Source organism: Sphaeramia orbicularis, chromosome 9 (genome assembly GCF_902148855.1).
Source record: "Sphaeramia orbicularis chromosome 9, fSphaOr1.1, whole genome shotgun sequence".
Lineage (NCBI taxonomy): Eukaryota > Metazoa > Chordata > Actinopteri > Kurtiformes > Apogonidae > Sphaeramia > Sphaeramia orbicularis.
Window position 1 is genome coordinate 31,380,475 of NC_043965.1, and position 18,557 is coordinate 31,399,031.

General features: G+C 37.6%; 1 protein-coding gene across 2 annotated transcripts in view; it reads right to left on the reverse strand.

Moving 5' to 3' along the window:
- Positions 1-18,557, reverse strand: part of inpp5l (inositol polyphosphate-5-phosphatase L) — a 28,667-nt gene that overhangs the window by 6,703 nt on the left and 3,407 nt on the right. For both annotated transcript variants that reach the window (XM_030143104.1, XM_030143103.1), the window contains exons 2-15: positions 15,644-15,685; positions 13,332-13,432; positions 10,220-10,307; positions 6,931-6,994; positions 6,221-6,324; positions 5,918-5,970; positions 3,591-3,710; positions 2,479-2,563; positions 2,286-2,381; positions 2,129-2,203; positions 624-697; positions 425-539; positions 214-282; positions 62-121 (exon numbers count right to left, since the gene is read on the reverse strand). In XM_030143104.1, the coding sequence (XP_029998964.1) occupies positions 80-121; positions 214-282; positions 425-539; positions 624-697; positions 2,129-2,203; positions 2,286-2,381; positions 2,479-2,563; positions 3,591-3,710; positions 5,918-5,970; positions 6,221-6,324; positions 6,931-6,994; positions 10,220-10,307; positions 13,332-13,432; positions 15,644-15,685 (1,128 nt within the window). In that variant the 3' untranslated portion in view covers positions 62-79. The remainder of the gene's footprint in view (positions 1-61; positions 122-213; positions 283-424; positions 540-623; positions 698-2,128; positions 2,204-2,285; positions 2,382-2,478; positions 2,564-3,590; positions 3,711-5,917; positions 5,971-6,220; positions 6,325-6,930; positions 6,995-10,219; positions 10,308-13,331; positions 13,433-15,643; positions 15,686-18,557) is intronic.

Sequence of the window (18,557 nt, forward strand, 5' to 3'; positions counted from 1 at the left end):
CAAAGACACTTACATGCGTAAACATCCTGTAAAGTATACACACACTGGCATATGCTCTTACCATTGAGAAGGATCTGAGTCAATGGTCGTTTGTCTTCAGCCCAAAGAACAAGAAAACTGGCTACAAGAAGAGATACAAAAAAAACACCTGAGTTAGTCTAGATGGTGTGGTGGATGGCCTTTAGAACATCCTGTTGTTACTCAGACTGTTACCTTATGGTCTCCCATACAGACGTTAGGACCCACTGTGTTGTAGACCACGCTCTTCTCACTGTCCCCCGTCTTGGAAGAAAATTCAACAGTATGTCATGTTGTATTATGATATAAGGTATAATGTCACTACTGGGACAAATAAAACATAGAAGCTGAAAAATATAACCTCCTTAGTTGTAATATAAAGTCCTTAGTTGAGGCAATAACTGACCCTGTTGGTGATGAATTCCTGGGCAGTGTGTGACATGAGGATACGATCACACCAGGCAGGACAGCGAGTGTTCATGTACTGAGTGGGTTTAGTGTACTCTTCACTGTAGGGGTAGCTAAGACAGAGATGGGTATAATTTAGACAAGGGGATTTGTGAGGAGGGGGTAAATATGCATGAGTTGACTGTTAGAAGTCTTACCTGGGTGGAAACTTAATGTCCTCTTCCCGAATAACATCATGAAAGGCTGCCACTTCTTTGTCATATTGTAAAAGCTGAAAGATAGAATCCACTATTGATTGGATGTACAGGAAATATTGTCACACTGACTTCAGCAAAAACAAACAAAAAAAAAAAACACATGTCCATTTCATGTCACTTTCTGTCTTACCACTGTGACAGTATTTATCTTGCACAATCAATCTTGGTTTTTTGCACCTGATACACTTACCCTTTGCACAGAGTACTCGCTTTATTTTATTTTACCTATTTATTTTTCCTTGCTTAGTGTATAGTTTATTACCTCCGCTAAGGACAGCGGAGGTTATGTTTTCATCGGGATTTGTCTGTTTGTCTGTCTGTTAGCAAGATAACTCAAAAAGTTATGGACGGATTTTGATGAAATTTTTAGGAAATGTTGATACTGGCACAAGGAACAAATGATTACATTTTGGTGGTGATCGAGGGGGGACTGATCTGCCTTGGCAGAGGTCTGCGCTCTCTGAGTGCTTTTCTAGTTTCCTTTATTTTCTTTTAGCAAAGTTTTAATTGTTTTAATTGTACAGTTTATTTCCATTATTACTCCAAAAGGAAGGCAAGGGGTATTGTTTTTGGTTCAGTAGGTTTGTTTGTTTGTTTGTTTGTTTGTTAACACTCTAACAGCAAAACTTGTGGTTGAATTCATACCAAATTTGGTTTATAGATTGCCAGTTACCCAGAATAGATCTCATTAGATTTTGGGAAAAGTAGGTCAAAGTTCAATTTTTTTATAAATTTTTAAATCTTTTTTTCCCCCATTTACTTATAATGGGCAAAATCTCAAACGCCTGTAGCAGCAAAACTATTGAGTGAATTCATACCAAATTTGGTTTATAGATCACCAGTAACCAAGAGTAGATGACATTATATTCTGGGCAAAGTGGGTCAAAGTTAAAAAAATTATTATGAATTTAAAAATTGACTATATAAAATTGACTTTACTGATTACTAGTGAACCAGAATAGTTCTCATTACATTTCGGGAACAGTAGGTCAAAGTTCAAACTTTTTATAAAATTTTAAAATCTTCCCATTTACTTATAATGGGCAGAATATGTGCAAGGGGCGGGGTTTGTTGTGCCTGACACCACTTGTTTCAGTTGCTTTGGTCATTATATAGTACATGTAATCACAAAAACCCAGTTTACACTTGTAAGTGTAACGTGACTTTATTTCAGTAGTTTTTGTGATTATATAATCATTGTAACCAAAAAAAAAAACAGTTTACATGTGTGCAGTTGTTTTCAGGTGTCCTTGTCATCACATAATCTAAGTTGTCAAAGAGATATTACGTATGTGTTGAGAATCTAATCTGAAATACGTTGGGAATCTTATCAAAAAATCACTGAAAATGTGTCAGACTCATGACGTAAACTGTTGTTTCAGAAGCTATAGTCGCAAGAAGTAGATTGTAGATGATATGGGTGAAAGTTCAGAGGAGCTTCTCACCGCTTTGCCATTGTCCTCTCTGAAAACCGCCTGATGCAGGTAGGCAAACAACTTCTCCTCAATATGCAGCAACACCTGTGGATGAAATGAGGGCCAGTACAGCAAAAGCAGCAAAAAACCAAGCATGCGCTGCAGTTCAACCTGACGGCTGTATCACCTGGTGGTCGTTGTCCTTCTCCTCACAGATGATTTTCTCCACTTCATTACTGCTGTCCTTCATCACCCTCTGGACGTCTGCTGAAGTGGACAAATGCTGCTCCCACAAACAAAAATGCAGCAAAGGTGTTATAAAGATAAGGTGACGTCTAGTGTTATTTACTGAACTACAGAAAAACACATTCTCAACATACCTGCACCAGACTAAGTGTGTCCAGACGGAAGTTAAAATCTCCAAACACGAAAAAAGGCAGAGGAGTGTGGCAGTTGTCTGATATTCTGACAAGAAATAAATTTTAAAAAAATGGTTTGGTTCTTAGAAAAAAAGGCATAGTTTGGGTTTAAAGTGAGTTGTATGAGATATTCATCCATGGTCAGTAGACTCCTACAGTAGACTGCTACAGACATGTGAAATTTCACCCATTATAAGTAAATGGGGAAAAAAAGAATTTAAAAATTCATTAAAAATGTAAACTTTGACCTATTTTTCCCAAAATGGAATGACATGTAGTCTGGGTCACTGGCAATCAAAAAACCAAATATGGTATGAATTCGACAAATAGTTTTACTGCTACAGACATGAGAAATTTGACCCATTATACGTAAATAGGGGAAAAAAAGATTTTAAAAATTAATTTAAAAAATTTGAACTTATAGACAGGACATTAATTTATACTACCTGGTCAGTCACACATTTTTTGTCTTTTGTACCTTACATGCCATATATCCTAACCCCCAACCCCCTCCCTTCCCCCACATTATGATGACTTAAAGTAAATATTGTATATTATTGTACATAAGTTTCCTTGTCACTTGGTGTTGCTTAAATTGTGAAAAAAAATAAATAAATAAATAAGAATTTGAACTTTGACCTACTGTTCCCAAAATGTAATCAGATCTATTCTGGGTAACTGGCAATCTATAAACCAAATTTAGTATGAATTCAAACAACAGTTTTTCTGCAAGTGTTAAACAAAGAAACAATCAAACAAACCAAAGCAAAAACAATACCTTTGCCTCCCCTTCAGGGGGGTAACTATCTCTTAAAGCTTACTTTGATTCTGTAATATTTACCAAGACATCTTACTTTTACTGGAAAAAAGCGGAAATTTATGTTCAAAACTCAGAGTTCATGTGTATTTGTGAAATATTGTGTTTATATGACATGAAAGGCTGTTTGGTAGAGGATGATACAAGCCCTTCATAAAGTACTGTAGTATTAATTTGTCTGATTTGGATTTACATGGTTTTTATTTGCTGTTGTCTTGTTCATGTTATTGCTGTGTTGTTGCTTCTGAAGTCTGACCTGTTGATGACGTATCTGAGAGCGTTTTTGCGGTTAGCCGAGTAAATAGAAGGACTGGAGTTGCAGGCAATGAGGTTGGAGGCATCGTGGAACAGGTGGACATTGACCAAATCCAGACCCCTGCAGAGAACGCACAACCAGTTGTGTTTCCATCACTTCAAGGGAACATGAGACAACACAACAAACCTAAACACTGCACCTATCCTTAACTGAACTCTACCCTAACTTAACCTCAAATCAAGCTTTCGTTCTCTGTCTTTGTGGTCGGTGGTGAAGGAAAACAGGAAATCATTTGATAACAGTGCACCCTGGCTCTGATAGATGATGGTGTGTGTCTTTTGCGCTTCCTTATCACTGGGTGCACTTTGGTTAATGCTGAGTCCACAAACAGTCATATTTGTCTTCTTTTGCTGACCGCTCGCTCCTTTTCTCTGCCTGTCACTGGAAAACAATTAATGTGCATCCAACAAATGAGCTGTGTTGATTCACAGCATGATCTTTTGTCAACTCCCCCTGAGGTAACAACTGAGCAGAGCAAATAGCAACGAGCATAAGGAAACACTGCTGCTTACTACGACAGCGTGGCAGCACTGAGTGATTTATCACAGCTGTTTTACTGAAGGTACATTAGCAACTAAATACATATTATGCCACTGTCACATTCTGGATGTGATAAGGTTTGGCAGCAAGACCAAACTGTACTGGCTTTACATCTAAAAAGTCTGCTTTTTAAATAGGAAGTTAGTAGTTTCACCTCAAGTAAATCAATTAAATATTAATCCATGAAGACCCAAACCTCCACTGGCAACCAAATCCTCTACTGATCGAAAAGGTTTAATCCCTGTTGATCCACAAATAATTAACTGTGAAAGATAATCTGATGCTACATGACTGTCAGTAAAACATCAAAATGAAACTCAGTTGTTACAGGAGGTTCAGCTCCTCCTGACTTGGGATCAGGTCTCAACCCAGACTTTGCTGATGCTCCTTCTAAGAACTCCTGTTGCTTCACTTAACCCATAAAGACCCAAAGAGCCGCCAGTGACCAAAAGCATCTATTGATCTAAACTATTTAATACCTGTTGATCCATTAATCCTATCAATGCATGTAAATAACTGGTGTAAAATACAGTTTATCATCTTTTCATGGTCATCAGATATGACCCATTTGGACATTCAGAGGCTCCGTAGTGAACGTGGAAACACTGTCATCTTCTACAACACTGATTCACCAGTAAAACCCATGGAGTTTGATCAACGACAGTGGATGGAGACACTTCTTTATATGTTCAGTAATTGATATCTGTGCTGGAAAAGTCACTTTTTCTTCAGTTTTCTCTGTGATATAATAACCTTCAACTTTAATCTGATCTTTTTATGAAAATCTACGTGATCAGTGAATTAAATGTAGGAAAATACTTGATTTTCACTGAAAAAATGCAAAATACCAACGTGATATCGTGACTTGCTTAAATATACCCGCCACTTTTAACTGGCGTTTTGTTCAGTTTTCTCAGTTTCTGATATAATAACCACCAACTTTAATCTGAGCTTTTTAAGGACAAAAATATGGGAAAAGACATGATTTACACTGAAAAAATACAAAATGAAGATAGCATTACAATAAATGGTGATAAATCTCTTAAGAAAGCTTAAATAGAGGGGAAAAAAATCATCTGGGATCTGACACAACTGGGTCTTTAGGGGTTAAAATTCTAAAACAAAAAGTCAAAGTTATTGTGTCTGGATGTGGTTGAAGTTTAAGACTGGACAGAGAGGGAATAAAGTCTGAACAACAGCTGTTTTCTTGAATAATCTCTAAAATCAGAACTGTACTGGTGTCTGGATTTTTCCTTTAACTGGATTGTTTTCTCCAGCTGATTGTACAATGAGGATGTGTGTGTGTATTTTTTGTTCTTCAAGACTGGACAGAACAGTGTAGTGTTTCTGGGAGCACTGCCCAAATATTCAACATACTGAGCCTGGTCACGTTCATGTTCTTGTTGACTTGTGACATGATATCAAATGACAAGTTTTGTCTTCTTTTGCATGGCTGCTTCCATTTAGACATTTAATATTTTAGAACTTCAGCAAATTTATGTAATAACATTCATTTATCATTTGAGAGTATTTCAACATTGAGATTAAGCATTCTTTTCTGAGCGAGCCTTTCATAATCACTGCTTTAGGCAATCCATCAGACCCAAACAGTGGTACTTTCACTTTAAAGTATGCAGGTCAAATCCACCAAAAACCCCAAAGGAAAACCCAGGAGCTGAGTCCAGCCTAGACCGGTTTCTGAAGGGATGTTAGTGCATGGTACGTACTGGTTGTGTATGATCCAGCGGGTCCTCATGAAGCCCTTTCTGGACCACTTGAACTGCAAACATAGATAAATGACAGTGAGTCACTAAACAGCAGTGAGTTGTGTCTTCGAAGGGCCAAACTGATAATTATTGATCCCTTCACATAATTTGTCTCATCTCCCTGTCAGAGCGGGCAGACAGCCCCTGCAACCCCAGTAGACTCATTTGTCCCGACATCTCCCTTTGGTCCTCACGTACCCCTCCCCACACCTGCACAGACAAACGGAGGCATACACAGATGCACACTCTTGCATACATACTCACATCAGGCCAGAAATTCTTTGGGAATTTTTCTTTCTCCACTGTGGTGACCCCGTCCAGAGAGCCCACGTATTTGTTCAGCCCTGACACGGCTTTAAAATCCTTAACTGTGAGAGGCAGAAAGGGAGAGGGGAGGTGAGAGCTGTGACATGTAAAAGAGTGAGAAAACATGCAAACAACAATCAATAAACTGGTGTTAACCTCATCAGAGTGGCATACGTGATGAGAGGATCTATAAGCGAGACATTAGACAGCGTTTGGTGAACAACAATCGGTTTGGGCCACACAGCCAGTGGCAGCTCCTGGATGTTTATGGTTCTTCCATAAGCTTTTCTGAGGAGCTTTTTCAAGTCTAACGTGACTGGACTATGCAGCAGGAAAATAACAGCTCCACTTTAAATTCAGGTTCTTTCATTTCAGGCAAATATCTGGCCAGGAGAGCTGGTCATCAAACTGCCATTATGTGAGAAATGTGCTGCAATTCCCCATAATTTAAAAATGACAAGAATCGTATATGCAATTGTTCTTACTCTATTTTTTTTTTCTTTTTTTGGTGCAAGCCATAACCAAGATTGTGTGGATATGAGAGGAGTGATGTTAACTTAAAATGGTATAATTTTGTTGGGTATAAGGAAAAGGAAGAAATTATCTACATATTGATGAACAATCAAATAAAAACCATTGAAAGAATGTTATTTGATGAAAGGTTTTACCATTAAAATCATACTGAAAGATGTTTTTCAGAGTCTTGTGGATGAAGTACATGCTCCCCAAAGCCTGTAGAGGGAAGAAATGAAGAACAGAAATTAAATGTCTGAAGAAAAAAAGACAAAAAAAACAACACAATATCAGGTTTAGATGGAACATTTCAAGTGTTGTGGGAATAGTGAATAGATTCATATGGAAACAAATGCAACTAAAACAGGATTTTTTTTTTTTTATCACATTCCATTATTTTTAGAGTTATGTGTATCATCAATACAGCAAACTATGGAATACCTGAAAATATGCATTACTGACTTTTATTTGCAATTTAGTTAACATTAAATAGAAAAACTGAGCTACATGTCTCACAAAACAACAGTTGTGTTTCCAGTGAAAGCCAAAGTGGTGACAAAAACATAAAAAATAGTCAACTAAACTGCTGCGATGATAAATGGTATTTAATCATTTCTTATGAGTTGAGTTGGGATCCTTGTATTGAACAATATAGAATGATACACTTCAGCGTTACTCTAGACACCAAACGTGAAACTTCAAAGAATAGAGACGTACAGAGTGAACACATAACTGCTCAGCACAGACTGGGCCTCATACACACACTTCAGCACCCAATCATCCCTGACATGGGCTGACAATTTTTAATGTACTAACTGCCTGCTCCACTGATCTGATTAATCATGCCCCGTGAGATCAATAAAGACAGAAAATTAAAACAATTTAAAAGGTATTAAGCAGTAGGCCTGCTGTCTGCCAGCGCTGCCACTGTGACTGGGGGCCGAAGAAAAATCAGCCAGCGCTCAGAGGGCTCGGGGGGCGTGACGGACTACTGTGTACCCCCCCACACACACACACAACCCCCCACCATCCAGCTGAAGCATGAGAGATCTCTCCCTGAAGAGATCATTTATCTTCGGTGCCAAAGTAATCCTCATTTAATAAAATGGAAGTGTCTCCTTGATCAGCTTCAGTGAACGGCAATTAGTGACTAACTTGTCCAAACTAAGGAGAAAAGGTTAGAGCGCAGCCAGAGAGTGATGTGAACCTGTCTTAAAGTAGTTGAAAAAACAAGAATATGGAGCTTTTTCTATCTTTTTTGACTGCTCAAGCCACAGTTCAAAGTGAGATTGCGAATGAATAATAATTGAGATAATTTCAGGTCCACACAGTTGTCATTAGCTCAGAAAAACGCGTCCAAATTTGGCCTTATATGTCGAACATCTAACCGAGTTGTTTAAACAGTGCAGCCAAGCCCATGCACTCAAACACAAATACACATTCTCCTCCACATACTCTGCCAAACACCTATCTTCATCAATCAGGTTTGTGCACAGTTTAATAAAAAAATATTGACTTACAAGTGATTTTTTATCAAAACACCATTTGTACTGGGAATGCACGCAAGTCTGCCCCCTCTGCTTCTGCAGCCCCTCTGAAAGGAGAACTCCCCAAACCCTCTCTTGGCCATATAACTGATGATCCACAGCCAAGGGGAAACAAATTGAAAATCAATGCAGGTGGCACAGACGAAATGAGAATGAGGCATGGTGGTGTTGGGGGGGCTGCAGCCCTCTCAGGGCAAAGAGTGGAGGGTGCGAACACTAGAGCGCAGGGGAAACTTAGTCCCAGCTGTCTACTACCCCCCCACACACTTTATTTATTGTGCACAAATAGGCTGGGATCAATAGTTTTAATCTAGAGTTAAATGTATTGACTTTGGCCTGTCTCCCCCACACCTGGCCATTGACTTTACCCTTTTACTTCCTGCACCTCAATGTACAGATACAGGCACTGACCCCTACTGTCACACATCCACTGTGAGGGTATCACCTGGGAGGAGTAAGGGTTAATAGTTTGAAAAATACTCAGGTGCTCTCCTCAGATGTGGGGTTACTCCTGGGCAGACAGAATTTTAGAAAAAGTCAAACCTATTAAAAGCGCTGCTCTCTATGAACCCGGCTCGACTCTAACAAAGGCGGTGAATCGCCGTGTGTGAGGTCACTTAAACAGAAGTCGGCTTTTCTGGCAGGTTGGAGATTAAGGGCGAGCCGATGACCCACACAGCGTCCTTGCAGTCACAAACTCAGATTCCCTTAGAGTTCCGCTTAGGTTTGAACGATAGATGATGATAAAAAACGGAGGTGGTGACACAAATTACCTAACAAACCTGTCTTTAAAATCGTGTCCACTGTCTGTTCACAAACAGCAACTGTCATCACAACAACATAGTTTCATGATAGATCTTAGAGATCTAGTGTATACAGTGTAATGCTCCTGTCCTAAAAACATGCCAAAACACTCCAATAATCAGATCACAATTGGAAAAACAAGCCCACTTGTTATGTTTTGTTTTGTGTATTCATGGTTCACTTCATTATTGGAACACTCAAACAACAACATTGTCTATTTAATCAGGACATTCCATTATCGTCAACATACAATATTTACATTTTTTGCGGAGTCATGTTCTATAAATACATTTTAGGATTTTACACCAACTTCAGATAATTTGCACATACATAAAAAAGGCTACATAACTTTAAAGTTTTGAGTTTCATGTAGAAGAGGTTGGATGAAAAAATGGTTCATGACAATGCCTCAACTATTAATATTAAAATAAGAATATAAAATTTTACAAGACTAAGAATTAATACAACATTTGAAGAACACTATGGCTTACAAAGATCCTCACATTTAATAGTAACAGTGCAGTATATTACAATTTATGACATGACATAAATGTTGACTAGCTAGAGAACTTTTCATATATTTTTAATAAGAATAATATTCATTAACATTAAAGACGTGGATGTTCTTCTACTTTTCAGTTATGATTAAGGGAAGTCTGACAATACTTTTTGAATATATACTTAATGTTTTACCACATTTCTTCGCTTATTTCACTCTATCTGTATTGTTTCTCACTTTGCAAGCACAGTGACATGCAATAATACACAAAAAAAACAAATTCTTATAAATGTGTATTTCATTGCTTTTAACCTCTACTTAGCCAACGGGTCATCAGTCATTCACATGAAACACTGTTTTCATATAATTTAAGCAAACAGTATATGAACAAACAAATGCAGGTGAATTGTGTCATTTTAAGAGCATTTGTTTCACTTTAATATCACATACTTTAATGGGATGCTCAACAGGGATTAAGAACTGAACTAAAGTAATGACTGGTAACTACAGTACACCAGTAACAGGAGGAGGACTCCCTCTAGTGGAGGCAGGGAGTAACTACACTAAATAAGAGCCGGTTTGTGAAGTTCTCACCGTGAACCTGTCCTCTGCCTGGAACTGGTTGTCCACATAGATACAGACCCTGTCAAAGTCTTTCATCTCCTCGCTGGACTCGATGCACCTGGAAACAACAACACAAATTACATAGAAACAAAGTAAACTGCTCATATCTGTGGGTAGAGGGTTTAAGAAGTCTGACAGTGATGAAAGACAATTTTCAGATTTTCAGATATAATGAATTAGCGAGGGCATGAAATGCAGCAAAGGGCCTGGACCTGAACCTGACACATGTCACCTGTCCCACAAGGTGGAGCTCCATCACTTTATGGACATTTTTACCTGTCAAAGACCTAAACCCATTGATCATATCACTACATTTCAATATTTCAAGTAAAATGTAGTTTCTCAGCTTGTAAGCATTATCAGATATGACCCATTTGGACGTTCAGATATCATCTTGTTCTGCAACACTGATTCACCAACAAAACCATGTAGTATCACAAATGGTGAGCAGTGTGTGTAAGAAATGTGTGTATTCATTTTAATAGTAAAGGCCTGACAGGACAGGACAGTGCTCAAAGAAAGTAGGCTTCATCTGCTCCATTTGATTATTGTCCATTAATTTTTGGATCCAGTTGTTGTATATGTATGCATATGTACACTGAAGATATAAACCAGTAAGGGTGTCAAAGTCATTTTAGTTCAGGGACCACATACAGGGACACATTTAGATTTGATCTAAAGTGGGTTGAAGTAGTAAAATACTCATCATCATAATAACCTATAAATAATGATATCTCCAAAACATGGTGCAAATGAAAAAATGTGCCACAATAAACAAAAACAAATGCATAATCATCAAATGCTCTGCAAATAGAGAAATAATGCAAAGCACAAAATGATTCAAACCAAGAAAACATCTGCAAACAAAAATAATCAGTCACTACAACGGAAGTGCTCCAAACCTGTAGGGGGCGCTGTCAGCAGAACAGCTCAATGCAGAGACACACAGGATGGAGAGAGAGAGACAGAGAACAGCTGACTGACAGTGTTTCAAACTACAGTGGGAACAAATTGAAGTTACAACATAGCGCGGTAATGTGACTTTTACTCGATTATATTTTACACTAGTTTGTAGTCTATAAATGATGGCTGGCTGCAGGTTATGCAGATGTTTTCTTGGTTTGCATCATTTCTTTATTTGCGGAGCAATTGTTGATCACGCATTTGTTTTTGTTTCTTGCAGCGCATTTTTTCATTTGCACCACGTTCCTCTTTTTGTACCTTCATTTAGACTTGTGTTTGAGTTTGTGAATTTACATCGTTTCTGTACTTGCAGCTGTTTTCTCTTAACTGAGATGCATTGGGCCGTTGCAATGCATTTGGCCCTTGTCGGCCACTGTAGTTACTAGATGTTTTGTGCTTTTGTAGATCCACTGTGATCTGTAAGAATAAATGCACATGTGTAGATGATAAGCTGAAGCATAATATTGTTAAAACCGCACTTATTTTTGTAAAGAAAATTTCAGGTTATTGATGTTATTCCCATTTTTGAAAGGATACTCTGTAGATGCAAACATTTTCATTATGTAATTTTACTTTTTTTTTTACTCTACAATACAGAGGAAAGATTGGAGTTGACATTTATATATTATTTTACTGGTCCAGCACACCTGAGATCATATTGTGCTGGATGTGGCCCCTGAGATAAAATTAGTTTGACACCCCTGATTTATATGATGTTTCTTGGCCCTTTGTTTTCTGGCTTTATAAAGACAAAATAATTCAGGGAAATCATTTATAGGTTATTCGTTAAAGAAATTTGACACTTAGTCAGATGCTGTTTGCTTTGAATACAAGAAAATAAGTAGACAGACCTGCGTGAAGTCTTACAACAGGTACCCATATGAACACTGAAACAAGTTTCTTTAACCCTTTCATGCATGACTTATGAGAACCTTAGTCAAGATTTTTTTTCTGGAGTGTTTTTATACCTCTTAGGCATAAAAAAAAATTGCGATCAAGTTTTTTTTTTTTTCATGGAGTTACAAAAATGTCCATGCATTTAATTTTTTAAGTAAAGAAATATGTATTTAAAACCTAATATCAGAAAGTAAAATGAAAACAATGAAATAAAAACATTTTTAAGGCTGCTGATTTGATGTTTTCTCACATTTTAACATACTCTATGCTACGAGGGCTGTTCAATAAGTTCATGGCCTCACCCAGAAATACTGGTTGTTATAATACAGGATGTTACATTCTTTCGTGATGGGATAGTGATGCTTGAACATCGATGGACCAAGTGCATTGCTGTAAACGGAGATTATGTTGAAAAATAAAATATAAATTATCAGTCTGTGTTGTTCTGTTCTGAGTGAGGCCATGAACTTATTGAACGGCCCTCGTAGTTATTACCTCATATAATATGCAAAAAACAACTCTTTTTGTCTAACAAATAACAACTGATGTACACTTAAACATGTTACTGCAGATCAGGTTTATCAAGAACAGCAAAGTTATAGTAATGGTATGAATTGCAGTGTATTATGGGATGTTGCATAAATGTCCACTGTGTTGGCTCAAATGGAACTATAACAACAAAACCTATGAATATACAAGAGAACAGCTGGAGAAGAACTGTCCACTGTAGTGACCACAATGCATGAAAGGGTTAAAATATAGCTGTAACACACTTCTTTAAGTAACTGGAGAATTTACCCTCCTCCATCTGTTCAAAAACATGTTCTTGGTTGTTTTCTAGGAGGTAATTAGAATAATTGTGGCTTCATCAATCTGAATCAGCCATGTCATGGGGATATTTTCCAGAGCAATTACACTCTTTCTAGTTAAGAATTTCCTCTTTCTGTTACTATGATTCAAATGCAGAGTATTGGAAACACTGACCAGAGTTAAACCAAAGAGGAACTTTTGCACAAAAACAAAACAACTAAAGGAGCTTTTCCACACAACATGGACTGTAGAATTTCTCCCACTTCACTTGAAAGGGTCTTAAAATAGTCGATATGAAGAGGAGGAATGACTCCAGTAAGCAAAACTGGTCTGAATCACATGAAGTTATCTCACATGAAGAACCAACCATTTAAAGCCAAAGAAAAGAGTATTAGTCGTGTTTCAACCCTACCTGAAGAAGCTGTCTGCGTGGCCCATGTTGACCATGTAGTCCTTTCCTCCCACCTCCTGAAAGTGCAAGGCGATGAACTGCGGCTTGTAGCTGTGGATAGTCTACAACAAAGACAAAAGCAGATACACCTCACTTTGTGTCTTTGATACAGAGAAAGGAGGACTGGGTGTATGTCACATAATAAGGGAGTACTAGTGAGGCTTTACTATCCATAATCAGCACATGATCTGTTTACTAATGAAATATAGAACAGTATGTTGGATTTCAATACAATGTTGGCTTTTATATGAACATTCTATGAAAATACTCCAGAACTACTTACGTTTACATATTTTTCATCTGCTTATAATGCACCAAAATATAAGAAAGAAACCAAATAAAGTATTATCCTTATCAAGTATGTATGGCCAAAAAAACAAAACCTCCTATCTGCAAATTTTTAGATTTTGAGTTTTCACATTAAATGGTGAGAACAAGGATGACTCCACATTTTCAGTCTATCTGCAAGATAATCCCGCCCTTTCTTATGACATGAAGGTCACCTGACAACAACAACAAAGACCATACTATAATAAAACTAAACCATCAATCAATCAAATTTTATTTATATAGCGCTAAATCCTAACAAAAGTTATCTCATGACACTTTACATATAGAGTTGGTCAAAACCAGACTCTAAGCCAATTTACAGAAACCCAACAGAATCCTCCTGGATCCATGTTTTTTTCGTTTCCTGAAAAAAGTGATTTTTTCAGATAGGAGGTTTAGTATTTTGGCCATCGATACATACACCAATCCGCCATAACATTATGATCGCTGACAGGTAAAGTGGTATTAACTTCGACTATCTCATTCCAATAGGACCTGTCAGTGGGTGGATACACAAGGCAACACGTTAACATGTATACCTGCGTTAGAAACAGCAAATAGAGCAAGGGTAGGAATCTGAGCAACTTTGACAAGGATGAAATTGTGATGGTCAAATCACTGGGTCAGAGCATCTCCAGATCTTGTTCATTTCCAGTGTGAAGTGGTTAGAACCCACCAAAAGTATCTAAAGAACAACAACCAGATCTCTAATAAAGCAACTATGGGAATAGAACCTGTCTAATATTTTGTAGGTTTCCTCTTTTTCCGTAAAATCAGTTCTAACCCGAGGCCTGGACTCCACCAGACCTCTGAAGGTGTACTGTGGTATCAGGACCAAAATGTTACAGGGTCAAAAAACACAGTAATGTCCCATCAGAGAGCAAACTTTAATTGATTACCATTCCAACATTTATTTCAATATAAAATAGCTCCCTGTTTTGGATAATCCCTTATGGTCCAACTAAAGCAAAAATGGATTTAAAAGTAAAAATGTGGGTCATTTAGCAACACTAATCTGTCAAATAGTCTCTAAAATGTCCCGTCAGAAAGATTTCAAATACCGTGTTTTGACCCTATAGCAGATCCCTGAAGTCCGGGAAATAAAGAGGGGGGGGCTTCCATGGATCAGATTTATTTGTCCAACACCTCCCACAGATGCAGATGATAATAGTCCTGAGATTGGGATGTTCTTCCTTAGTCTACAAACCACTGCAGACCAGGAACACCCAACAAGACCTGCAGTTGTGGAGATGTTCTGACCCAGTCATCACCGTTATAATATGGACCTGGTCAAAGTCAGTTCCTTAAGTTGCTCATTTTTCTGCTTCCAACAAATCAGCTTCAAGGACTAAATGTTCAGTTAATTCCTAATATATCCAACCCAGTGAAAGGTCCCATTGTCATGAAATAATCCATATTACCACCACATTGATTTCACTAGGTATTACGTATACACTGAAGTCATTACATATACAATTTGTACAAACAAATGATACCTTTTTAAGCTTTTATGAAAAATAAATCAACAATCTGGTAGACACGTAAAATTGTGGGATTATTAGAACTGATTTTTTTTAATACATTTTCTGAAAATAGCTGCATAATCGACCTGAAAATGATGCTTATGAAAATTATAATGAAGCACAACTTTATATTTGTGGGCTGTACAACTAAAACAATAAGCTGGAAGAATCTAAAACAGCACAGGTACAGGCAGGAGCAGATTACATGAAAGTACAGTAAATAATAAACAGTACAATAACCCTAAGTGCTAAAAATACTGATATATAAATAATAAAGATAATAGGCAAATGCTGAATGTAGTCGTTAAAAAATCCAATATATCATGGGGCCAGCATTTGAAATAAAGACAATTAAAACTGAGAAATAAAAAATGCATATACTTAAGCAACTACAATATCAAAATATGATATACAACTTACCTTGTACAGTTCTTTTAACCATTCTCTTTGGATTTCACTCACCTGTTAAGTGACAAAGAGAAACACAATCAATGTAATACAACTGTTCCTCAATCAAATATTAAAGCTGCATTAATAATTTGGCCATCTGAGGGCAGTGCAACGTGCCCGAGACAAAACAAACAAATAGATGCCTTTAAAAGTTTTTATAAGCCGTATTTTAATCATCTGGTAGACGCAGAAGACAGCAGATTGCTTTTGTAGCTGCGTGATTCACCTGAAAATGATGTGAGTGAAAGTGGTCCCAGTGAAGCCAAACTTTTATCTGTGGACTCATCAACTAAAACAATAAGCTGAGAGAGTCTAAAATGACAAGCAGGTCAAATGGAAGTCACAGAGTCATTAATCACATAAGGAAACACTGAACTAACATTAACTCTGAGCGGGTTAAACAAACAGTACAGATGGACTGTAATAATTATCCTGTACGTTCCAGTGGGTTTGTGTTCCAGGATGTGGTGTCATTCAACAGAAGCTGGGACCTATCATAATCTGGCCGCCGTCCACCCGTTGTCTCTGAAAGCGGTTTCATTTTGCATGGCCACTTGACATCTGCGTACTGTAAAACATGTATGAGTGAAGCAGACGGCCAGACTTTACCCACTACAACCTGTCCAATGAACTTGACGCTTACTCAGTAGACCCTTTCCTGTTTAGATCAACTGATAAGAGTTCACTTAGACTTTTTTCCACAACATTAGATGATCTGAGTTCATTGAGGCACTGTTTATTGGATGTCTCCTTCTGCTGTGTACTGTCCAGGTGAATGCCTTATCCAAAGCAACAATATACAGAATTTATTAAACTGCGACAGCAAAAAACTACCTGTAATGTCAAAACACAATGCGTGGTAAAATGATCCGTACCTGTGATTTCCACATCAGAGAACTTCACTCTGACAAACTCTGACCTTTAAAGGCTATTAGCAGTAAATTATTAAGATCTTATATCTGAAAATGTCACACACCGGTTTCAGGATTAACAAACACATGCAGACAGAGATGTGTAAAATCTTTTGGCCTGGTGCTTTTATACCAGCTGAAAAAGGGCTTTGCATAGTGCATTTGCATGGCAGTGCAACAGGGACATCTGCTGCAACCTAAAGGACACCTGAACATGTGCTGAAAAAAGTTTAAATATAATACTAGTACTCCTCTGTAAGTGTGGACAGTGTATAAAAGAGCCAATTTTGCTTGTTTGTCATGACTCAGAAAAAATGAAACGGTTGAATGAAAAGACACCAAACTGAAAGAATTTGACATTTACAATCCAGCAGCAAAACATTATCTTTTTCCTCCTCGCTCTTTTCTCTTCAATTCTCATTTTTCATTCCAATCTCTCAGGCAACAAGCAAGGCCATTATTTAGTCAAAGCTACATGTGGGCTTTGTTCCAAAGAAGATGTGTCATTTTGAGGCCAACATGGTGATTTAGTGAGGTTCTTGTTGTTCTAACCAGTCAAATAATTTTAAGGAAAATTGGTTGAAATGTGGTTTGAAGTGTCTGACAAGATGCACACCAGCATTTGTCAGATACATGTTTTTATCAGTAGTATCTGTTACAAGATAAGTTATGTAAGTACAAGATACACTGATGCTACAGGTGTCACAGAGGAGCCCTGGGAGCTACAGGCTGAACCGACAGGACACCCAGCTAGACGGCGTTGTCAAGCATTAGGATTTATTCCATGATGTGCATAAGGTCTTGCTCTTATCCTGAAGGCTGGGTGAATGTTTAGGAGTGTTTGTTTATAGAAAATAGGGGGGCTAACTAAGTAGAAAAGCTCAACTCCACTGGGGGAAGATATTCATCTGTTTACATATCTCCCACAATGGGATCTAACATGTTTTCACTGGAGCCAGATCTGGCAACCGGAAAAATGGTTCTGAGCCAAATTTCCATGAGGGGATAGGACCCCTCCTCCCCTGTGCAGTGTCTCAAAATCTTTGTAGGAACTAATCAAGGCCAACACTAGGGGAAAAAAGTAGATTTAGCCTTTTTCCAACACTAAAGTTATCAGTCAGTACGTTTTACAAAGGGTATAAACAATGTCTATGACAATGCTTTAAACAGAACCTACTTAGAAACATTATTTGTTAGAAGTAAGGCCACAAAGCAGGTGTCAACTTTGACAGACAGATAGCTTTTGGGACAAACCTAAATCCCTGTGGGACTTATTGTCATTCAAAAACAAATAAAAAGATGGCTTGGTGTCAAACTTTTATGGCACCAACTAAATTTCTCAGATACTACCAGGTATTGAAAAAACACTCCGTATGGTAACTTTCATAATTCAATACCTGCAAATCTCATCATCATCAGTGCATGCAGCACATGAATATCTTTTATACTTTTTAAATCAATGATATTATGTAAAAGGATACTTCTAGTTGTGGTTGTAAAACGTCTTTGTGTGTGTAAAAATACAACTTAAGCTGAGAAATAAAGTGCCATACAGTATGTGCAATTGTATTACTTTTTTTTGTCAAAATGGAAAAAACAACTGTATATGAATGAGTATTGAAACTAAGGTAGGTTAGGAGGTCTCCTAAACTACTGGTACTAGACTCTACAGAGGTCACAATGTCCCTGTGGCACCACATGTCCCATCCTGACACTAAAAGAAAAATTGTCATCTGTTTTTCAATGGGAACAACAAACACAGGCTTATGTTGAAATCCACTGAGTTGAAGGGTCATATTTAAGCATGAACACACATTTAAAGATGCAGTTAGTAATGCATAGTATATATATTTAAAACATAAAACACTAGGGATGCACTGGGAATGATGTTTAACCTAACAGTTGATCTGATTGAAAACTAGAGGTACTCAGAGAGCGCAGACCTCCACCAAGACAGATCAGTGCCCCGGATT